Source organism: Somniosus microcephalus, chromosome 9, assembly GCF_052327205.1.
Source record: "Somniosus microcephalus isolate GS21.2 chromosome 9, FLI_Smic_1.0, whole genome shotgun sequence".
Lineage (NCBI taxonomy): Eukaryota > Metazoa > Chordata > Chondrichthyes > Squaliformes > Somniosidae > Somniosus > Somniosus microcephalus.
This window is the reverse complement of record NC_140995.1, coordinates 207,964,656-207,989,359: the sequence shown is the minus strand read 5'-3', so window position 1 is coordinate 207,989,359 and position 24,704 is coordinate 207,964,656. Positions and strand designations below refer to the sequence as shown.

The 24,704-nt window shown below is 46.2% G+C and overlaps 1 protein-coding gene across 1 annotated transcript in view; it reads left to right on the top strand.

Moving 5' to 3' along the window:
• The first annotated feature begins 1,381 nt into the window (after nt 1-1,381).
• The window catches only part of rev3l (REV3 like, DNA directed polymerase zeta catalytic subunit), a 219,505-nt gene continuing 196,182 nt past the window's right edge, over nt 1,382-24,704 (top strand). Inside the window, exon 1 of the mRNA XM_085997824.1 lies at nt 1,382-1,962. Coding sequence (XP_085853950.1) covers nt 1,824-1,962 — 139 coding nt within the window. The 5' untranslated portion in view covers nt 1,382-1,823. The remainder of the gene's footprint in view (nt 1,963-24,704) is intronic.

Here is a 24,704-nt window from a genome sequence, read left to right as displayed (position 1 = left end):
TCATAGATATGAAACTGGCCAGAAAAAGTTAGGTCTTATCCATTGCAGTGTAAGTACCCTTTTAACGGCAAGATAAGTCTTAATTACTGCCATACAAACCTCTCTGGCACAAGTGTGGAGTCTCATTCCTTCAGATTTTAATTATTGTTGGGAGATTTTTAAAAAAATTAAAAAGTCTTTTTTTTTACTTTTTCTTTCTGTCTCTTTTGTCTCTCTTAATTAATCTAATATTTATTTCTTTATTTTGCTTTCTGTACCTGCTTTGACATTGAATTCACTATTCTAATTTACACTTCTTGGTTCGGGCTCTGTGCTGCTCGTTAACGATTCTTCAATCTGATTGTTTAAGGAGACAGCTTGTCCTGTTAATACAGGTCCCAGATACACTGTAGAGGCTACTGCGCTTTTTGATTCTCTAATTTACAGTAAGTTCCAGTGCAAAACTCCGTAAAAAGTCTAACCAACTGCAAGTGTAACCAGCTGACTGCAAAATCCAGCACATAGATTTGCATACTACACATAAATTAAAGCAAAGGCAAGCAACAGGGTTTGAATTACAAATAGACTTGTGACAGGGCATTTTAACCTAACTTGCCGGGTGGGAAACCCACATGATCAGGCGGAACGCTGGTTTTACACCCGGCCCAATATTAAATATTTGAGTCAATGGAGAGTAAAATCAGACGATCCCGTCAGTTTTTCAATGGACGGATTAGGTAAAAATTGCCCCCTGACCAATTACACAACCTTCAATACAGACAGGCACTAGTTTGCAGCTTGCTCTTTTCAGTGGATAGTGTTATGGCATTTAATTTGTTCCGTCTTCCCCACGCTATATTTATCTCATTCTCATTCATCTAAAACTAGATCTCTGCGCAAAACACCCCCTTGCTTGCAGCTGGTCTCGCCTACCTTCCTACACTATCCTATCCCAGCCCACACAATGCAATGTCAATGGCAATGCAATGCAGACCAACCCGAGCAGCGGCGCCAATCAGCCTGTCAATCACGCAACTCTCTCCTATAGGGAGGGGAAGGTGGGTGGGGAATAGCCAATCAGAGCGGGCAGAACAGCAGCCGCTGAAGAATACAGCTTCGGCCAATAGGGGAGGAGGCGGAGTCAAGCGAGGAAGAGGCGGGTGCGCTGATTGACACCCCTCCCCAGTCAGATCTCGGCATCGGGCCAATCGGCATCCGGAGCGGGGAGGCGGTTAACCAATGAGAGGGGTGGGGAGGCGGGATTTCCGGCGGGCTCGCTGCCCCGCCCCCCCTTGCTTCATACGGCGGGGTACGGGCGCGCGCTGCTGCAGTGCAGCTGTGGCGGTTAACGGTGGCGCAGCGACTGAGGGGGGTGGGGCGGAGCTCCGAGTGAGAGCACGGGGGCGGAGGAGCCGGCAAATGAACTAGAGTGTGTGTATACACACAGAACAGCAACCGTGTTAAGAGCGAGAGTCAGTGGCGAGCAGGCGGTTTGGGGAGAGGGGGGGGCTGGCCGGCCGCTGTGATTGCTGTAATGTGGGTGCGGGAGAGGCGGCTGGAGGCAGTGACCGGAGGATGAGAGGTCGGGGCCAGGGAGAGAGTGTCATGGATACAGGCATTGCACAGGCCCGTATCATCATCATCATCCTCCTCATCTGCTGCAAATAACACCCTCAGCCCGGCCTGACCGACAAAGACAAGTCCCTAATACCCACTACCGAGACAGTTAACATTTAATATTTTGTAGTGTAGAGGGGGTGGTTAACTGTATTTGGGTCTTTTTCCACCATTTCTTCCCCCCCCCCCCTTTTTTTTTAGATACAACATTTTAGGATCGGGTCAGTATGTTTGCAGTGAGGATTGTCACTGCTGATTACTACATGTCCAGCCCGGTCAAGGGTCTGGATGTTTGCTTTTCCGAATTCAGAGGGAATGAGGTGACCAGGGTGCCCGTGGTTCGCATCTTTGGGCCAACACCTGCAGGTAGGTCTTAACTGTTGTGAAATGTTACACTGCAGCAGTTCCCTGCTGAGGTTGCAAAGGGGTGTCTGTGGTCTCGGCTTGAGCGCTTGCCATTTTGTAAAGCCCTCACTGTAAAACACAGGCAGCCATGAAGCAAAGGGTTGTGTGTAATATATTTATATATTGCGTGTGTGTGTATAAAATTATATTTATAGATAGATCTATTTAAAATGTGCTTGGCCACCCGCAGTGGCGTACACTAGTGGTGTACTCCCCTGTGCTCATGTCGTGGGAGATTTCATGTTGTCAGACGTGCTCTGATGTTTTCACTGACGGTTTGATTTCTGTCTTTTAAACTATTTTAACGGTTCAGGAGGGAGAAATCGTCTGGATGAACTGTATCCGGCGGGGGCGGAGGGAATTGTGCAGATCTTTTATTAATTGTGAAGAAAAATCCTCTCTTCCCCCCCCCCCCCCCCCCCCCCCCCAGGTCACCTTGTTCTAATTATCATGCAGTTCCCTGTATAGTTGATACGTTACAAAACAGTGCAGGGAACAGAACAAGCTGTATTTTTCACACAGCAGTAACTGAAACTCAAGTGGTAATAACAACTAGGGGGTAGCCATGCTCTCTGTTGCACCAAAAAGAGACCAATTGAGGTGTGGTTTTGTTAACAAATATTTATTTTCATCTTTCATGCATTGAAATAGTTTTCATTTGCATGCAGTAAGTAGTGTTGACTTTAGTCGCCATGTTTACTGTAGAGTATCTTGCATATCATTTTGCTAGTCGAAACCCTAGTACAGTTGTCAAATATGGATTTGCTCTGCTGTTGTAGATGTCAGTTGTATATTTACTATTATTAAATTGAAGTGAGATTTCTCCCCGGATGGAAGCATGCAATTTTTTCCTGAGGATCCTAATGCTGGGCAGTGTTTCCTCCTCCTGGGCAGGTCTCCTTTTGAGTAGAGAAGCATTGAAGATGGAATAACTTTCTGAATACTGCAGATTAGCACCTTGCTCTGATCTGGGCTTTCTTGTTTTCAGTGTGCATTGGAACTGAAGAAAATATGCTTACAGCAACATATCTTAATCTTATCAAGCTAGTCTCATTGAAAAGAATTGAGAGAGACTAGTTATGCAAGGTTAACATTTTAGATTGTTGCTAAGTGGAAGTTCCAAACATAAAATTAGAAACCACTATTTAATGCTAAATAATGTTCAGTTGATGAAATTAAATCTTTTGCATCCTTCCCCTCCAAAGAAAATTTAATTATACTGCATTTCATCATTTTTGAGTGACAATATTTAGGGCACAAATTGGTTTGTAGTTTGTGTGTAAAGTGCAGTACAAGATTATATTACGTTCAGTGTATTTGTGCAAGTTTCCTAATGCATATAGTATGAAATTGTTGAATCCCAACATTTATTTCCTGAGTTTAAAATGTCCAAATGGGAGTAGGCTTTTGAGAACTTGTGCTTTACATCCATTTTAAAGTCTTGCTCTTACAGACTATAGTTGCTGTTACTGTAACATCACATCATTAACCTGCAAGCATATCTTGGGCACGGTCATTCTAGATTGCAGCTTTTCCTGAATTCCATACTGTTAATTGAAGCTATTGTGATATTTTTGAAGCTATTGAATGAGTTTCAGTGGTTGGGTGTCCACTCATGTGTCTGTGTATGTTTTAAATTGGCAGCTAGTATAAAGGGTACATTGTGCTATCTACAGGAGACAGTGTGGCTGAAGAGTTCAGAATGAGTTATAGAAATAGATTGAAGTTTTACTCCAAAAAATTAGATTTTGCTCATCAACTTCCCTTATCCAATTTAAGCGCACAGCCTGTGTATCCTTCTGCAACGAGAGCAACGCTCTTTCTTGTGGACTTTTGCTTGGTGCTCATTCAGTTGTGGTCAGCCAGCAGAACTCGAATTGATTTGTGAATGTGTTTACTCCATTCCTGTGTTTCATGACGGGTAATCTTGCCTCTGCGTGTAACATTCAGTAACTACTGACTGACTAAACTCGGGTATGACATAATTTGGGTGCCCGGAATGAAAAGAAAAGACAAAGATTTACATTTATATAGCGCCTTTCACGACCATCGGACGTCCCAAAACGCTTTACAGCTAATGAAGTACTTTTGAAGTGTAGTCACGATTGTAGTGTAGGAAACACATCAGCCAATTTTACGGTCGGCAAGCTCCCACATGACCAGATAATCTGTTTGTGATGTTGATTGAGGGATAAATATTGGCCAGGACATTAAAAAATTTTTTTTTTAATTCATTGATGGGATGTGGGTGTCGCTGGCTAACTAGGCCTGCATTTAGTGCCCATCCCTAATTGCCCTTGAGAAGATGGTGGTGAGCCGCCTTCTTGAAACGCTGCAGTCCATATGGTGTAGGTACACCCACAATGCTGTTAGGAAGGGAGTTCCAGGATTTTGGCCCAGTGACAGTGAAGGAACGGCGATACAGGTCCAAGTCAGGATGGTGTGTGGCTTGGAGGGGAACTTGTAGGTGGTGATGGTCCCATGCGTCTGCTGCCCTTGTCCTTCTAAGTGGTAGAGGTCGTGGGTTTGGAAGGTGCTGTTGAAGGAGCTTTGGCGAGTTGCTGCAGTGCATCTTGTAGATGGTACACACTGCAGCCACAGTGCGCCGGTGGTGGAGGGAGTGAATGTTGAAGGTGGTGGATGGAGTGCCAATCAAGCGGGCTGCTTTATCCTGTATGGTGTCGAGCTTCTTAAGTGTTGTTGGAGCTGCACTCATCCAGGCAAGTGGAGAGTATTCCATCACACTCCTGACTTGTGCCTTGTAGATGGTGGAAAGGCTTTGGGGAGTCAGGAGGTGAGACACTCGCCGCAGAATTCCCAGCCTCTGGCCTGCTCTTGTAGCCACAGTATTTATATGGCTGGTTCAGTTTCTGATCAATGGTAACCCCCAGGATGTTGATGGTGGGGGATTCAGCGATGGTAATGCCATTGAATGTCAAGGGGAGATGGTTAGAGTCTTGCTTGTTGGAGATGGTCATTGCCTGGCACTTGTGTGGTGCGAATGTTACTTGCCACTTGTCAGCCCAAGTCTGAATGTTGTCCAGGTCTTGCTGCATATGGACACGGACTGCGTGAGTATCTGACGAGTCTCAAATGGTGCTGAACAGTGCGCAATCATCAGCGAACATCCCCACTTCTGACCTTATGATGGAGGGAAGGTCATTGATGAAACAGCCGAAGATGGTTGGGCCTAGGACACTGCCCTGAGAAACTCCTGCAGTGATGTCATGTGATTGAGATGAATGACCTCCAACAACCACAGCCAACTTCCTTTGTGCTAGGTATGATTCCAACCAATGGAGAGTTTTCCCCTTGATTCCCATTGACTTCAGTTTTGCTAGGGCTCCTTGATGTCAAGGGCAGTCACTCCTCTCTTTTGTCCATGTTTGGACCAAGGCTGTAATGAGGTCAGGAGCTGAGTGGCCCTGGCGGAACCCAAACTGGGCGTCAGTTAGTAGGTTATTGCTGAGTAAGTGCCGCTTGATAGCACTGTCGACGACACCTTCCATCACTTTGCTGATGATTGAGAGTAGACTGATGGGACGGTAATTGGCTGGGTCGGATTTGTCCTGCTTTTTGTAGACAGGACATACTTGGGCAATTTTCCACATTTCCGGGTAGATGCCAGTGTTGTAGCTGTATTGGAACAGCTTGGCTAGGGGCGCAGCTAGTTCTGGAGCACAAGTCTTCAGTACTATTGCCGGAATGTTGTCAGGGCCCATAGCCTTTGCAGTATCCAGTGTCTTCAGCCATTTCTTGACATCACGTGGAGTGAATTGAATGGCCTGAAGACTGGCATCTGTGATGCTGGGGACCTCAAGAGGAGGCCGAGATGGATCATCCACTCGGCACTTCTGGCTGAAGATAGTTGCAAATTGGGGATTACTCCCCTGCTCCTCTTTGAAATAGTGCCATGGGATCTTTTGCATCCAGCTGGGAGAGCAGACAGGGCCTCGGTTTAACGTCTCATCCAAAAGACGACACTTCCAACAGTGCAGCACTCCCTCAGCACTGCAGCGTCAGCCTAGATTTTTGTGCTCAAGTCTCGAGTGGGAACTTGAACCCACGACCTTCTGACACGGAGGCATGGGTGCTACCAACTGAGCCACTGGCTGACACTGACGATGGGTTGTTTGAATCTGCTAATCTGCTGCTTGAAGTTTGCTTGTATAGCATTATTATTAGTGGTATAGCAAGATTTTAGATCTCAATGTATTTTGCTCTCTTTATTTAGTTGAAAAACCACCAGACAGGATTAAGGTGTATTTTCTCCATATTGGCTTTCCTTTGCCTAATTGTTGAACTCCATTGTCACCCTTATTTACATAAAATTTAGTTTCTGTGTATGTATCCAAAGATGTGCGGGTTAGGTTGATTGGCCATGATAAAAATTGGCCCTTAGTGTTAGGGGGGATTAAATACGTGGGGTTACGGGGATAGGGCTTGGGTGGGATGGCTGTCGGTGTAGGGACCGGGTGCTAGGGTTTGGATGATCAGCCATGATCTCGTTGAATGGCGGAGCAGGCTCGAAGGGCCGAATGGCCTACTCCTATTTTCTGTTTCCCTGTGCGCCCTCTTTTTTTCTCCCCCCCCCCCCCCCCCCCCCCTTAATTTTCTCTTTTTTACTTCTCTCCTAAATGCTGTGACTGACGGACGTTTCCTGGGCAGTGACTCTCTCGTACCTTACCCAGAGAGCATGAGAAACTTTTTTACACAGTGGTTGTGAGGCTGTGTAATGTTAATGATGAAGCAACACTTGTCATGATGCAAGAATAAGTTGGATAGGCGGTTGAAGGAAAGCGGAATAAAGAGATGTGAGCATGCACGTGGAATTGGGACTATTACTTGTTCAGCTGCCAAGACCCTAAGCTCTGGAGTTCTCTCCCTAAACCTCTCTGCCGCTGTACCTCTCGGAAAGACGCTCCTTGAAACCTGTCTCTTTGACCAAGCTTTTGGTCATCTGCCCTAAAATCTCCTTATGTGACTCGGTGTCAAATTTTGTTTGTTAATACTCTTGTGAAGCGCCTTGGGACATTTTACTATGTTAAAGGCACTATATAAATACAAGTTGTGTGAAGGATAAACACCATTCTGGACTGGTTAGACTAAATTACCTGTTTCCATATTGTAATTTCTATATAAATGCCAATTCTTGGTGAGTCTTGGTATTAATCAACTAACCATACCCTCACCTGCCACTCATGCATGCTTCCAGTAAACGTCACCGGGGGCTGGGAGCAGAATTTTTGTCTGACTTTGTTTTTCTTTCCTAGCATAGGGGCAGTGAGGCCAGTTGTGGCGCCCTACTGTTGCCATACCTGAGCACATCTCGAGAATCAGTTGGCCACGAGACATTTCTGGGCCTTGCTAGTCTGTGGCTCAAAGATACAATTGACCTGCTGTTCCCTGATTAAGTGGTGTATGTCATGGCATGTTTCAGCATATTTTTTTTTCATTAATGGGATGTGGGTGTTGCTGGCAAGGCCAGCATTTATTGCCCATTCATAATTGCCCATGAGAAGGTGGTGACAGGCCGCCGCCGCCTTGAACCGCTGCAGTCCGTGCTTATTGTCTTTCGTAGCGGTTTGATGCAACCGAGTGGCTTGCTAGGCAGCACGGTGGCATAGTGGTTAGCACTGTTGCCTCACAGCGCCAGGGACCCGGGTTCAAATCCGGCCTCGGGTGACTGTCTGTGTGGAGTTTGCACATTCTCCCCGTGTTTGCGTGGGTTTCCTCCGGGTGCTCCGGCTTCCTCCCACAGTCCAAAGATGTGCGGGTTAGGATGATTGGCCATGATAAAAATTGGCCCTTAGTGTTAGGGGGGATTAAATACGTGGGGTTACGGGGATAGGGCTTGGGTGGGATGGTTGTCGGTGTAGGGACCGGGTGCTAAGGTTTGGATGATCAGCCATGATCTCGTTGAATGGCGGAGCAGGCTCGAAGGGCCGAATGGCCTACTCCTGCTCCTATCTTCTATGTTTCTATATTTCAGAGGGCAGTTAAGCTGCAACCACATTGCTGTGGGTCTGGAGTCACATAAAGGCCATACCGGGTAAGGACGGCAGATTTCCTTCCCTAAAAGGACATTAGCGAACCAGATGGGTTTTTACAACAATCCGGTAGTTTCATGGTCACCATTATTGATACTAGCTTTCTATTCCAGATGAGCTCATGTCTCCAGATCATTAGTCCAGGCCACTGGATTACTAGACCAGTAACATAACTACTATGCTGCCGTACCTGGAAAGTATGAACACTTATCAGGACTACTTTTTAGAGAAATGGTTACATAATGGTACAGTAAGTTGCAAACCGCTATTTCCCAGTATCCATACGCTGTAGAAAATTACTTCCTCAGACAACACTCTGATTAGGCAACGATTGAAACTGTCTCTATCACAGCTATAGCTGCCACAAAACCTTTTCTTGCTGCTTTAAATTTAGTTCAGCACCCCCCCCCCCAATGAGCCAAATGTCTCTTTCCACGTGCCCCCCCCCCCCCAATGTATCCTAGCCCTAAGACCCTGTCTCTCTTTAATCCTGCCCCCCCCCCCCCCCCCACACCATGCCCTCTCCATGAGATCCATCTCTTCCTCATTCAGTTCCATTCTCACTAAACTCTTCACCATCCATCTTCTCTTTCTGGCCCCCATGCTAGCTGATATTGTAAATGTTCCTCCCTCCTAGGACACTGTCTCTTCTACTTTCCCCCCCCCCCCCCCCTTTTTCAAAACTGCTGTCATTCATAGAATCATACAGCACAGAAGGAGGCCATTCGCCTGTGCCGGTTCTTTGAAAGAACTATCCAATTAGTCCCACACGCCTGCTGCTCTTTTCCTATAGCCCTGTAAATTTTACCCCTTCATGTATTGTCTCCCCCAAAAAAACACACTTCATGAAAACTGCCGTCTCATCTCCGACCTACTGTCCCCTTCAAAATCCCTGAACATTGTTATCAAATCTGTGCTACCGAAGATACCGTCTCGTGTTCCGTGACATCAGTCGCCTCCGTAAGCTCCCCTTATGTGCTGGAGTTGACGCGCACTACCAATGTCTACTTAAATGATGGCATAACCCAGGGTTATAACAAAAGTGGCCCCTTGTGATCTGAACTGGATATTTGTGTCTTTCTCATACCCCCATTTTTTAATTCATTCATGGGATGTGGGTGTCGCTGGCAAGACCAGGATTTATTGCCCAGCCCTAGTTGCCCTTGAGAAGGTGGTGCTGAGTCGCCGCCTTGAACCGCTGCAGTCCGTGTGGTGAAGGTACTCCCACAGTGCTGTTAGAGAGGGAGTTCCAGGATTTTGACTCTTTCCTCCCGCCCCCCGCCACCCACAAATGTTCCTTTCCAATCTTTTCAAAGATGGACGAGAAAACACTTTGTAAGATGAGATCAGGAATTGTTAGGCTGCTGTATTTCACAACAAGTGAACATACAGAAGTTATGATCAGACTCACTTAATTCATGTAGTAACAATTTACGCAATACTACAAAAATAATGAACAGGCTACATTTATGCACATCGGTGGGTCACCTTGCTTGACATAAGCAAAATAACTTGCCTACTCCTGCATTTTCCTTCTGAGCTTGGCGAAAGCTGTCAGTGAGATTTTGTCTATTTTTATCTTCGTGTTCACAGGCAGAAAGGAAGGTCTGCCAGGCAACTTTTGCTGAGCACCAAGGCAATGTTCTCTTTTTTTTGGCCCGCATGGCCCCTTTAACGGGCTGCGCAGGCATTCAAAATTCTGCGCATGTGCGTTTTTTCTATTTAGATATCGGCTGCATGGGACCTACAGAACGCTGCATGGCCATGCAGCTTAAAGGGAATGTTGCACCCAGGCCCAGAGACATCCCAATGTGATGGGCGTGATGTGTTTACTGATTATTGAGACAAGTTAACAAAATTACTTCTTGTTTGAAGTCTGTCTCCTCAAAGACTGTAATGTCTAGCTCTGTTTCATTGCTTCCCCCCCTCACATACATTTGCTTTAAAACATACAATTTAAAAGTAACTCTTTCCAAATCCTTCCTGTAGGAAAATGGTGTTGTCATCTGCCAGATCTGTGCTGTCTTTACCATAGCATCAAAATGACTAGCCAAAGTCACAAACAACATTATTTGTGACTGCGACCATGATTGGGTATCTTTCCTTGACCTCCGCAGACTTTGACATGCTCGACGGCATCGTCCTCGTCCAACTCAGTGGGAATGCCCTTGCTGCGTTCAACTCTTGCCTATCTGACCATAGTCAGAGCACCTCGAGTCATGGCTTCACATCCCAGCCCTGCGCCACCAGCTTGACATTCTGGATGTTGATGACAGCCAGCTTTAATTTTCCACCACTTCACTTGACCCCCTGCGTTGCTTCTGTGGTGTCCGACTGCTTGTCTTGTATGAGCTGCAGTTTCCAGCTAAATGTTGGTAAGGCCATTGTCTTGTCCCCCTCCACAAACTCTACTGTCACCACTAACTCCACCCTCTTCCTGGGCCACTGATCCAGACTGTTTGAAACTTCTGCGTGCTATTTGACCTGGAGCTGAGCATCTACTCCATACCAAAAACTACCTACTTCCACCTCTCCTGCCTCCACCGTCGCCATAGCCCATTTGCTGCTGAAACCTTAATCCATGCCTATGTAACCTCCGATGTGATTATTTCAATGTTCATCTGGCTGGCCTTTCATTCTCTACCTTCCAGAAACTTCAGCTGATTCAAACTGCTGCCCATACCTTGCTTTCCCGTCATCCTTGCCTGCCACCCCCCAGGCTGTAATCCAGGCCTCTGGATTACTAGTCCAGTAACATAACTAGTCCAGCTCCTGACCTCATTACAGCCTTGGTCCAAACATGGACAAAAGAGCTGAACTCAAGAGGTGAGGTGAGAGTGACTGCCCTTGACATCAAGGCAGCATTTGATTGAGTGTGGCATCAAGGAGCCCTAGCAAAACTGAAGTCAATGGGAATCAAGGGGAAAACTCTCCATTGGTTGGAATCATACCTAGCACAAAGGAAGTTGGCTGTGGTTGTTGGAGGTCATTCATCTCAATCACATGACATCACTGCAGGAGTTTCTCAGGGCAGTGTCCTAGGCCCAACCATCTTCGGCTGTTTCATCAATGACCTTCCCTCCATCATAAGGTCAGAAGTGGGGATGTTCGCTGATGATTGCGCACTGTTCAGCACCATTTGAGACTCGTCAGATACTCACGCAGTCCGTGTCCATATGCAGCAAGACCTGGACAACATTCAGACTTGGGCTGACAAGTGGCAAGTAACATTCGCACCACACAAGTGCCAGGCAATGACCATCTCCAACAAGCAAGACTCTAACCATCTCCCCTTGACATTCAATGGCATTACCATCGCTGAATCCCCCACCATCAACATCCTGGGGGTTACCATTGATCAGAAACTGAACCAGCCATATAAATACTGTGGCTACAAGAGCAGGCCAGAGGCTGGGAATTCTGCGGCGAGTGTCTCACCTCCTGACTCCCCAAAGCCTTTCCACCATCTACAAGGCACAAGTCCGGAGTGTGATGGAATACTCTCCACTTGCCTGGGTGAGTGCAGCTCCAACAACACTTAAGAAGCTCGACACCATTCAGGATAAAGCAGCCCGCTTGATTGGCACTCCATCCAGCACCTTCAACATTCACTCCCTCCACCACCGGCGCACTGTGGCTGCAGTGTGTACCATCTACAAGATGCACTGCAGCAACTCGCCAAAGCTCCTTCAACAGCACCTTCCAAACCTGCGACCTGTACCACTTAGAAGGACAAGGGCAGCAGACGCATGGGAACATCACCACCTACAAGTTCCCCTCCAAGCCACACACCATCCTGACTTGGACCTGTATCGCTGTTCCTTCACTGTCGCTGGGCCAAAATCCTGGAACTCCCTTCCTAACCGCATTGTGGGTGTACCTACACCATATGGACTGCAGCGTTTCAAGAAGGCGGCTCACCACCATCTTCTCAAGGGCAATTAGGGATGGGCACTAAATGCAGGCCTAGCCAGCGACGCCCACATCCCATAAATGAATTTTAAAAAAAATAACCACTATACTACTGTCCCCACAAGGATTAGTGCTTGGGCCTCAGCTATTTACAATCTATTAATGACTTAGTTGAAGAGACTGAGTGCCATTTTGTTTGCTGTACCTCCATTCTGTTTCCTGTACTTTTTTAAAAAATTCGTTCACAGGTTGTGGCCATCGCCTGCAAGGCTCGCATTTATTGCCCATCCCTAATTGCCCTTGAGTGGTTTTGTGGTGATTATTCTTTGTTTAGTAAGAAGTATTGTGATTGGTTGGTTGTTTCCTGCCTTGGGATATATGCTGTAATCTCATTGGTAGTTGATGTCATGTGATTTGTGGTGGCCATCTTAAATTCAGTTCTTTCCAGCCTTTAGTTGGGACTGGGTGTTGAAGATGTGCTACAGGATTTTTAAGTTAATAAAGCCTAGATTAGCAAGGCAAATCTATTCTTTATTTCAGGTTTGCTGGGCCATTTCATAGGACAGTTACGAGTCAACCACATTGCTATCAGTCGCATATAGGCCAGACCCATGCCTGGCACTTGTGTGGCGTGAATGTTACTTGCCACTTATCAGCCCAAGCCCAAATGTCATCCAGGCCTTGCTGCATGCAGGTGTAGACTGCTTCATTATCTGGGTTTTTACAACATGGGTTTTTCCGACAATCCGGGTAGTTTCATGGTCACCATTACTGATTCTAGCTTTTTATTCCAGATTTATTTAATTAACTGAATTTAAATTTCCCAGCTGCCGTGGTGGGATTTGAACTCATGTCTCCTGAACATTAGCCTCTGGATTACTAGTCCAGTAACATTGCCACTATGCTACCGTTCCAGTGGGACACCTAAATCTCTCTGAACACCAACATTTAATAGTTTCTCACCATTTAAAAAATATTCTGTTTTTCTATTCTTCCTACCAAAGTGAATAATCTCTCATTTCCCCACATTATACTCCATTTGCCACCTTATTGCCCACTCACTTAACCTGTCTATATCCCTTTGCAGGCTCTTTGCATCCTCGTGGCTTACTTTTCCACCTAGCTTTGTATCGTCAGAAAACTTGGCTACACAGCACTCGGTCTCTTCATCTAAGTCATTAATATAGATTGTAAATAGCTGAGGCCTAAGCACTAATCCTTGTGGGGACGGTAGTATAGTGGTTATGTTACTGGACTAATAATCCAGAGGCCTGGATTACAGCCTTGGTCCAAACATGGACAAAAGAGTGCAATTTCAGATGTGAGGTGAGTGACTGTCCTTGATATCAAGGCAGCATTTGGCATCAAGGAGCCCTAGTAAAATTGACATCAATGGTAATCGTGGAAAACCTCTCCACTGGCTGGAGTCATACCTCGCACAAAGGAAGGTGGTTGTTGGAGGCCAATCATTTCTGCCCCAGGACATAGCTGCAGGAGTTCCTCAGGGCAATATCCTAGGCCCAACCATCTTCATCTGCTTCATCAATGACCTCCCCTCCATCATAAGGTCAGAAGTGGGAATGTTTGCTGAAGATTGCACCGTGTTCAGTTCCATTTGCAACTCCTCAGATAATGAAGCAGTCTACACCTGCATGCAGCAAGACCTGGATGACATTCGCGCTTGGACTGATAAGTGGCAAGTAACATTCACGCCGCACAAGTGCCAGGCAATGACTATCTCTAACGAGAGAGTCTAACCACCGCCTCTTTACATTCAACGGCATTGCCATCGCCAAATACCCCACCATAAACATCCTGGGGGGTCACCATTGATCAGAAGCTTAACTGGACCAGCCAGACACACACTGGCTACAAGAGCAGGTCAGAGGCTGGGTGTTCTGGGGTGAGTGTCTCACCTCTTGACTCCCCAAAGCCTTTCCACCATCTGCAAGGCACAAGTAAGGAGTGTGATGGAATACTCTCCACTTGCCTGGATGAGTGCAGCTCCAACAGCACTCGAAGCTCGACACCATCCAGGACAAAGCAGCCGCTTGATTGGCACCCCATCCACCACCTTAAACTTTCACTCCCTCCACCACCGGTGCAATGTGTACCATCTACAAGATGCACCGCAGCAACTCACTAAGGCTTCTTCGACAGCACATCCCAAACCCGTGACCTCTACCACCTAGAAGGACAAGGGCAGCAGCGCATGGGAGCGCCATCACCTCCAAGTTCCCCTCCGCTCCAAGTCACAAATCATTCTGACTTCAAGATATATCACCGTTCCTTCATCGTCGCTGGGTCAAAATCCTGGAACTCCCTCCCTAACAGCACTGTGGAGTACCTTCACCACACGGACTGCAGCAGTTCAAGAAGGCAGCTCACCACCACCTTCTCGAGGGCAATTAGGGATGGGCAATCAATACTGACCATGCCAGCGACACCCACATCCCAGGAATGAAAAAAAAACCCACTAGTTACAGCCTGCAAATCTGAAAATGACCTGTTTATCTGTACTATTTTCTGTCAATTAACCATAAAGGAAAAGCCAATGCACTATTGAAAGGAAGATTTTAGGAGGCCTTTGAAGATGGGGTGAGCTAGCAAGATGGTGGTTTCTGGAGACTGTTTAGGAGGGATATTGATTTAAAGATTGGCCTCGTGTTGGGAGTTCAGGACAAGCAATAATCCAGAGTCCTAGTAATAAAGTGCAGGTTGGCGAAGATTGCTCAGATTTAGGGAAACTAGTGGAATTTGGCAACTAGTGGAATTTGGCAAAGGTGGATGATGGTGTAGAATTGAGAGAAGACTTAGGCCACAGTCTTCTGGATTGAATGAAGCTTGTGGTGGAAGGGAGAATGGTGCAGAGCTTTTTGGGAAATCGAACCTTGGGATGAATGCATGGATTAGAGTATTGGTATTGAAGTTGGGGTGCATGCAGTCAATATTTTGAGGTAGTAAATGCAGTTTGGTATCTGGATGGTGGGTAAGGTGTGCTCAGGTTGGCGTTGTGTACCACTTGATTAGCAGCTGGGAAAGTTGGTGGAGCTGGAGTCGGGTGTGCACGTTGCCTAACATAGACATTCAGATTGGATATAGGATGATAGTCTGTGACAGTAGAAGGGCTGAAGGTAGGCTTTTGTTAGAATGAGGTGATGACAGTAGTTTTGAAAGGAAAGGGATGATGAATGGAGCGATTGACTGATTGAAGTCAAAAAGACAAGAGTTGGATCGTCAGGAGCTGGATCAAAGACAGAGAGCTTGCATTTATATAGCACCTTTCACATCCTTGGGATGTCCCAAAGTACTTTACAGCCAATTAAGTACTTTTGAAGTGTAGCCACTAATGTAGAAAACGCGCCAGCCAAAATTACGCACGGCAAGGTTCCAGAAACCGCAATGAGGTAATGACCGAATAATCTATTTTAGTGATAGTTGAGGGATTAAATACTGGCCAGGACACTGAGGAGAGCACCCCCGCTCGTCTTTGAATACGGCCATGGATCTTTTACGTTCACCTGCCTCGATTAACACCTTAACCAAAAGGCAGCACCTCCAAGAGTGCAGTACTCCCTCAGTATGGCACTCAGATGTCAGCCTAGATTATATGGTCAAATCCCTGGAGTAGCTCCCATGAGCCAAGGCTGACGCCGAAAGAAGGAAGGAATAGTGAACAAGTGACTTAATGAATAAGATTGATTTGAACAAGTTGGCAGAGGAGAAAATGAGTGAAGAAACTTCAGAGTGAACTGGTGACCTTTATTTGGAGACAGTCATCCATGGGCTCCTCACATTTAGCATCAAAGGTGAGAATGGAGCTTCAGAGGATTCAGAAGTTTTGGATTGTTCTTGTCTTCCATGATGGCAAACCGTGATCGTTTTTAAACTGCAAATGGAATGATCTGATGCGGTGAGTCATGAAGCTAGGTATCCACAAGGCTCAGTGTGATCGCCTTTGTTTTTGTTAAATCTTGTTCACTATGTTGGTTTGTTTTGTACTGACATTGGGACTAAATCAGTACAAGCAATAATGAAGCTGCCGGTAATTCTGTTTTGTGCTGGCAACAAACAAGAACTGTGCAGGAGATCTAGAGCACAGTAGAATTAGGACTGCATGTTATCATTTTTCTCCTTTGCTTTATATAATTTATATTTTTTTAATGAAATTTAATTTGGTGATCATTGACCGCAAGAATGTGATACTTGGTCATAATTAACTTAGTGATAGTTGAGAGCAATTAAAAGAAAATACTTGTATTTATACAGCACCTTATCCATATTCTGGACATCATAAAGTGCTTCACAACCAATTAATTACTTTTGAATTGCAACCACTGTACGTAGGAAAATGTAGAAGTGGTACCGCAATGGGGCTAGAAGTTTGGAAACTAGTCAACTCTCTGGCAGACTGCAATCTGAAATCTGACCCAGGCAGGTCTGCAGTACTTCAGGACACTGTTGATTGAGCAACCAACCAGCCAGTCTGGATCTCGAATGGAACATGGAGGGGTGGACCTGTCACCTAAGCACTGGGATTCTTTCCCAGTGACTCAATGGGTAACATGGCCCTTAGAAAGCTACCAGTGCTCTGTGCTAGTATATTGTGTGGGAAGGTTGCTGGTGATCTGTTCTATTCTGCTGTGATTTTAGCTGGTTTAATGCCAGCTGTACCCTGTGTACATGTGTGGGTTCCTGAACCTCAACTATTCTCGATATGCACATGATCGCTCTGGGCTCGCTCGCTCTGGACCAGCATAAGTGGATGGTGTGGCGGGGAGGTGATTCCAAACACTCAAGCAAATTCCAAACTAGTATTGAAATCTGTAGCAAGTGGTTGTGAAGCTCTGAACCTGACACCGACCTGATGGTGCATCAGTACTTTACATTTACTCAGTCTTGGGGACCTCTCCAGTGGCCTAAATCCATAACATCCATGGCCACAGTGTGTTGGTTTACCATGTTGAATTTGATCTAAAAACCTTTCCCAACTTTCAAATCTGCTACTAGATATTTCGATTTGTGAAGTTAAAAGCATTTTAAAACTGGGTCTGTTTGCCAAGCAGTGCTATCTGGGTAATTAAGTAAATCTGTTACCAGCCCACTGTTCTGTTGTGTTTCTGTTTGCCTTTGTTTTCCCCTTCCCAGAATTCATTCCTGACCTCCAAATGGCTGACATTGGGAGGCTGTTGTATAGGAAAGTGAATCTTTGCAGAGTGTTGGAAGTTAACGATTGGCACCACCATTGTGATCAGAATAGTTATTGAAAATCTCACAGGAATGGCAAACTGACATGATCATTGGTACAACAATTGCACCAGAATTGAGTTCCTGATATCTGCTGTGGATGGAGCTAGTCGAGGCATAGTAGCCTTGTGGTTGTGGCATGTGACTACCAACCCAGAGGTCATGAATTCAAATACCCCCCTAAGTTGTGACATTGAATTCAGTCAATCTGGTAACTTGTGGGCTGGCATCATGAAGGCTGCAGGATTGTCATTAAAAACCCAGCTGTTTTATTAAGGTGCTTAATGGACCTGCCACCTCTACTCGTCGGTCTACATGTCTCCAGCCCCACAATTTGTACTTGACTCTTCATTCCCTCTGGGAAATGAGCAATAAATACTGACTTGCCAATGTCATCCACATCCCAAGAACTAATGGGGGAAAAAAAGGATGCCCGTGTATCATTCAGTGCAGGATTGATAACATTTTTGGCCGTGTCCAGTAAGCAAAAATGCAGATGCTTCCAACAGTCTATTCACCCTAGATGTTGATTATAGAAACCACTCCAACTGTGAGGTAGATAAGGGAAAAATGAAAAAGAAAGGAACAAGCAACACTTAAGTATGTTATTTTAGAAACTCCCAAGGCCATGATGAATGAACCCAAACTGATTGAGGAAATTTGAGAGCAAATTGAAGGGCTATGGGGCAAGAGCAGGGGGGTGGGATTAATTGGATAGGTCTTTCAAAGAACTGGCATAGGCTGAATGGCCTCCTTATGATTATAAAGGTAGGACAAATGTATACCTAAGATTAGAAAGCGATCCTAAATGGATTGATAATATAAAATGAGGAAAATAAGTTTCACACAAGCTGTAGAGAAGGGCAAGGGGGCAAGAATGCAGGAAATTTCAGAAGGGTCAATACTGTGATCAGAAGGGCAAAGACAGAACTATATATAAATGCAGATGTTCAACAACAGGAAATTCTAATGCAATAACAAAACTTCCAGGGTTCACGAGTTCTGAACCCTAAATTATATCAATGGGAATGAAACTGGATGAGCATAAAATAGTTGACATCTTCAGTGATTACTTCCTTAGAATTCTTTAAAAAGTTATTTAACGTAACTTGACCTCTGATGTAATAAAACTCACTACGCACTTGGTTTGAGCATAAAGCAAGGCTTTAATCAACTTGTTTCAGAACATGGAGGTCTAGTTGTACTTCACTAGTTCCTTGTCTTACAAAATGTCCCTGCCAAGCTGGGGCCCACGCCCGAGTATTTATACTCCTTGGACGGCGCTACCAGCTGGCTGTCCAGCGTTATTTCACGAGTAGTTTCTTGATGAATGATGCGATTTATAACATTCTTCCTGCCTAAAAGATTTGGAAGTCCGACGACTTCCTCTTAGCGGATTAGGCGGACCACGAATAGCCGCAGTCTTTTAGATTTTTGTTTATGGCTAGAAGGCACGTCTCCCCGGACTGTGTCTTGGTCCCTGGGCTGCTTGATCCGTACCAGCGGATCGACCCGAGGGAGGCTGGGGAGATCGTGACTCCGGGTGCAGGTCCCCACAGGCGCAGAACTGGCTTCATCCTGTTGGATAGCCGGGGATTGACTGGCGTCCTGGCCTCGGATGGCCATCCCACAGAGAGCGCTCGGCTCCCCGAGTGGGTCCGGTGGGGCAGCTGGCACATCTCTCGATGCCCCAGGTAGGGCGTCATCTCCGGGGGAGCGCAGAGTGTCGGCATCATCCCTGTGGGTCCCTCTATCGGTTGGATCCGTGGAACCAGCCGGACAGGGAGCCAGGTCCCGGAGCGAAACAGTGGACTCCCGGCCATCAGGGTACCGCATGTGCGCGTACGTGGGGTTGACGTCCGTGAGTTCTACCTCGTCGACGAGAGGATCAGTTTTAGATGATCGGACGAATCTTCGGAGCAGCACGGGGCCGGGAGCTGCCAACCATGATGGTAGAGACGCCCCATGGGTGGAGCGACGCTGGAAGCTAAAGAATCGCTCGTGAGGTGTGACATTGGTAGACGTAGAAAGGAGAGACCTGATGGAATGCAACACATCAGGGAGCATAGTTTCCCACTGCTGGTCTGGTAGGTTGCGTGACCTCGGCGCAAGATGAACCGCGTTCCAAATGATAGTGTTGTATCTCTCAACCTGTCAGTTACCGATGGTATGGTGTGTTACTTGTGGCGATTCCCCGTTGGGAGAGAGAACTTTTGAGTTCGCTTGACATGAGGGAGGGACCCCGATCAGAGTGGATGAAATTGGCCGTACCGCAAAGGGTAAAGACTTGATCAAGGCATTTGATCACTGTGGAAGTAAGCATATTGGGACAGGGGAAAGCAAAGGGAAAGCGTGAATATTCGTCCACCATAGTAAGTAGGTGTTTCGCGTTGAGGAAGGCAATGGCCCTTTAAAGTCAATGCTGAGTCGCTACATAGCGTGTATGAGCGAGCCATCCGATGGACGGAAGAATTGCGGTTTTAATTCCGCACAAATTCTACAGGAGGAGCACGTTCTTTTCACATCTTTCATAGAAAATGGGAGATTTTTAGATCGCACAAAGTGCAACATACGGGTAACGCCAGGATGGCATAAGTCAGTATGAAGATCCGCAAGAGTTGAAGTTGACATAAGAGCAGAATGCCTGCGTGAGGGTATCCGGGGCCACATTCTCTTTGCCGGGTCGATAATGTATAGTGTATCCAAAGGCGGCCAATTCCATCCTCCCAGAGTTGTATTTTGTTATTCTTGATCTTAGTGTGTTTCCGGTTATCCAGCATAAAGGCCACGGAGCGCTGATCGGTTCTAAGTGTGAAATGGCGACGAGCGAGAAAAAGACTCCATTTACGTACCGCTTCGATGATGGCCGTAGCCTCCTTCTCGACAGGAGGATAATGGAGCTCGCTACCCTGCAAAGTTCTGGACAGAAACGCAACCGGTCGACCACCTTGATTCAAGGTAGCAGAGATCGCCACATCTGATGCATCGCACTCGACCACGAAAGGAAGATTTTCATCAATGGAACGAAGCGTGGCTTTTTCCAGTTGTCGCTTGAGGTTGAAAGCTGAAATAGCCGTTGCCTCTAATGGAAATGACTGCGTGAAGCAGGGGCTGGATCTTGTCGGAGAAGTGGGGTATCCATTTCGCATAATAGGCGAACGTGCCGAGATTCGTAGGGGGAGGGAGCTCCTGAAGCGGACGAAGTTGCTCCGGATCCGCTTTGATGACACCGTTGCCCACCCAATAGCCAAAGATGTTGACTGGTACTGATTTCACAGATTTGGACTCATTTAAGGTTAAGTTGCGATGACGGAGAATGTCAAATTTCTGGAGGTTGGCATCATGCTCCTTCTGGTCATGACCAGCAATGGTGATATTATGCAGATATGGAAAAGTGTCTGTTAAGTTCTCCTGTTTGACTAGGCTATCCATTGCCCGTTGAAAGACGGCCACCCCATCGGTGACCCCAAATGGAAGGCGACAAAACTGGTAAAGCCGACCATTGGCCTCAAAGGCCGTATACTTCTTGTCGGAGTCCTTTAACGGCACTTGATAATATGCGCTCTTTAAATCAAAAGTTGAAAATACCTTGTAGTTGGCAAGGTTATTGACCATGTCATCAATGCGTGGTAGTGGGTAGGCATCCAGGTCGGTATACTGGTTAATAGTTTGCGAGTAATCGATGCAAAGACGTTTCTTGTGTTGCTTCAGAGGATTTTTAACCGACGACTTGAGCCCGCCAGGAAGATGAACATGGCTCAATGATACCATCAGCTGGAAGGCGAGAGATTTCAGTCTCGATAAAGGATCGATCATCTTGGCTGAAACGTCGTGATTTAGTGACTATGGCCTTACATTGGGGGGGAAAAGATTGGCAAATGAGGGCTCGTCGAGCGAAGCCATCAAAAGCGCACAAAATGGTACTTTGGAAATAGTAAGCTCCGGCTTTGACCCTCCAAACTCGAAAGTGAGTCTCTTGTGTTTCTGGAAATCCTGTCCCAGGAGCATGTCACTGCATAGGTTCTTGAGCACCCCGAGCTGGGTGGAGAAATAAGTGCGTCCATTGAGAATAAGGTCAACAAGACAAAAGCCAGAAGAATTGGTGGTCAGTGTCATCAGAGCCATTGCAATTTCCCTGTCGGAGGGGTAATTACGCAGTTTTAATTTACTGACAGCCTGCTCACTAATGAAGCTGTCAGAGCTGCATGAGTCGATTAGTGCACTCAATGTTTCCATTTACCTAAACCTTCGTGGCTGCATGGGACAGACTTTGGGGGAAAAACAGCTGTGATGGGAGGAGGGGCAGTTTCACCCTTGACAGCTGTAACCTTAGTAGTGGTTCTTGGGGGAGGAGCAGTTTTATAGATAGTAGCTGCAAAACTAACAGGAGCTCTTGACTGGCATACCTTAGAAAAGTGGCCTTTCTTGCTGCAATGATTGCAGGTTGCGTTACGAGCAGGACAAAATTTCCTATAATGGAATGCACCTTTACAGAAGAAACACTTCCTTCCAGATTGCCAAGATGCCGCTAGGGCGGGGTCGTCATCAGTGTAGGTTTCTAGGGTAGGGTTGTCATCAGCCGGGTTGGAGTCGTCATCCGTGAGGGCTTCCGCCCGAGGCCTATTGAAAGAGTCACTAAAAGTGATAGCAGCAGCCCATGCACGTGGTGAAAGATAGGTGTCTGCATTCCTCTTTGCTAAGTCCAGAGAACATGCCTGGTCATAGGCAGCCTGTAACTTGAGGGTTTTATTCTCCAACAGACGCTGTGTATGAAGGGAGATGCAATCCCATTAATAAAGGAATCACGAATTAACTCCTCCTGGTACTGCTCAGCTGTAACAGCATTAAGATTACAATCCTTGCTGAGCCTGCGAAGTTTCTGAAGGAATTCGTCAAGTGATTCCCCGGGTTGTTGTCGAGCTGTGGCCAGTAGATGCCGAGCAAAAATTTCATTTGGGGACTTGACATATAGCTGCTTTAGTATTTGGATAGTGGCGTCATAGTCTACACAGTCTTCGATATAATCAAACACATGAGGGGATACATAATTAGCAAGCATTCGTAACTTGTTAGGAACCTTCTCGCCACACTCCAAGGAAGTTGCTAAAGGTACGATACCAGTGTTTCCATACCTTAGCGGCTGTAAGTGAATTCGGGTCCAGGTTGAGACGGGCGGGTCTGAGTAGTTTCTCCTTGATGGATCGATTACTTGTCTGAGTTCCCTTCTACGGTTCGAGTCGTAGCTGGCTGTTCCCGAATCACCCAAAGCGTGGAGTCGATATCAAGTTGATTAAATTGACGTAATAAAACTCACTACACACTTGGTTTGAGCATAAAGCAAGGCTTTAATCAACTTGTTTCAGAACATGGAGGTCTAGTTGTACTTCACTAGTTCCTTGTCTTGCAAAATGCCCCTGGATAGCTGGGGCCGACGCCAGCGTATTTATACTCCTTGGACGGCGCCACCAGCTGGCCGTCCAGTGTTATTTTACGAGTAGTTTCTTGATGAATGATGAGATTTATAACAACCTCCATCTGTAGAAATAATCCATGCAGGCTTACAGATTCTGACATTTTTAGTCAGGTTTGAAGGGTACGAAACAAATCCAGCTCCGAGCTTCAATTCTATCTATTCCAGGGTACTAGGAGAGACTGGAAGAAATTTATGAAGTGCTGTCAATTGTCATGAAAGAGTCATTAGATATTAGATGCTGTGGGTTTGCCATTAGGTTGCAGACAAGCTAACAAATTCATATTCAAGAAAGGAGGCGAATTTAATTTGAAAAATACATTAGTACGATTAAAACAATGGAATCTACAATCAGTAGCAAACTTGAGTACCTGTGAGGGTAATCTGATGTGTAACAGCCAAAGTGGCTTTAGAAGATGAAGATCCTGCCTGTGGCATCCCAAGCAGACAGTGGGAAATCCATATGACCGTGTATGCTTGGATTTCTTCAAGTTCCAAAAGAGAGGTTTGTAGTAAAACTGAAAGCTGTGGAAATTCAAAACCTGGGTGAAGATGAAGAAATGGCTGAAGGAAAGAAAGCAATGGGGGGGAGGAAGTACTGAGTTTTGGGGGAGGGCGGTGGAAATTCTTGGGATGCGAGTGTCTCCATCAAGGCCGGCATTTAGTGTCCAACCCTAGTTTCCTTTGAGAAGGTTGTGATTGGGCCGCCTTCTTGAACCACTGCAGTCTGTGCAGTGAAAGTACTCCCACAGTGCTTTTGGGTAGGGAGTACCAGGATTTTGACCCAGCGACGATGAAGGAACGACAACGCATGTCTAATTCTGGATGGCGTGTGACTTGGAGGCGGTGGTGTTCCCATGCACCTGCTGCCCTTGTCCTTCTAGGTGGTCGAGGTCGCAGGTTTGGGAGGTGCTGCTGAAGAAACATTGCAAGTTGCTGCAGTACATACTGCAGCCATGCTATGCCGGTGGTGGATATTTAGGCTAGTGGATGAAGTGCCAATCAAGCGGACTGCTTTATCCTGTATAATTGAGATTCTTGTGTTGCTGCAGCTGCACCAATCCTGACAAGTGGCGAGTATGCCATCATAGAAGGATAGAAGATAGGAACAGGAAGGAGTAGGCCATTTGGCCCCTTGAGCCTGCTCCACCATTCAATGCGATCATGGCTGATCATCCAAATTCAGTACCCGGTCCCTGTTTTCTCCCCATACCCCTTGATCCCTTTAGCTTTAAGAAATATATCCAACTCCTTCTTGAATATATTTAATGTATTGGCCTCTACTGCCTTCTGTGGTAGAGAATTCCACAAGTTCACCACTCTCTGGGTGAAGAAATTCCTCCTCGTTTCTGTCCTAAATGGCCTACCCCTTATCCTTAGACTGTGACCCCTGGTTCTGGACTCCCCGACCATCGGGAACATCCTTCCTGCATCTAGTCTGTCCAGTCCTGTCAGAATTTTATAAGTTTCAATGAGATCGCCTCTCATTCTTCTAAACTCCAGCGAGTACAAGCCCAATCGACCCAATTTCTCCTCATACGTCATTCCTGCCAACCCAGGTATCAGCCTGGTGAATCTTCGCTGAACACCACATCCACTGGTTCTCCCTTATCCATTCTACCAGTTACATCCTCAAAAAATTCCAGTAGATTAGTCGAGCATGATTTACCTTTTGTAAATCTATGTTGAATTTGTCCGATCCTGTCACTGTTCTCCAAGTGCTCTGCTATTACATCTTTTATAATGGACTCTAGCATTTTCCCCACTACTGATGGCAGGCTTACCGGTCTATAATTCCCTGTTTTTTCTCTACCACCTTTTTTAAATAGTGGGGCTACATTAGCTACCCTCCAATCCATGGGAATTGTCCCAGAGTCTCTAGAATTTTGGAAGATGACCAGCGATGCATCTACTATTTCTGGTGCCACTTCCTTAAGTACCCTAGGATGTAGATTATCAGGCCCTGGGGATTTATTGGCCTTCAATCCCATCAATTTCCCTTACCCCATTTCCCTACAAATACT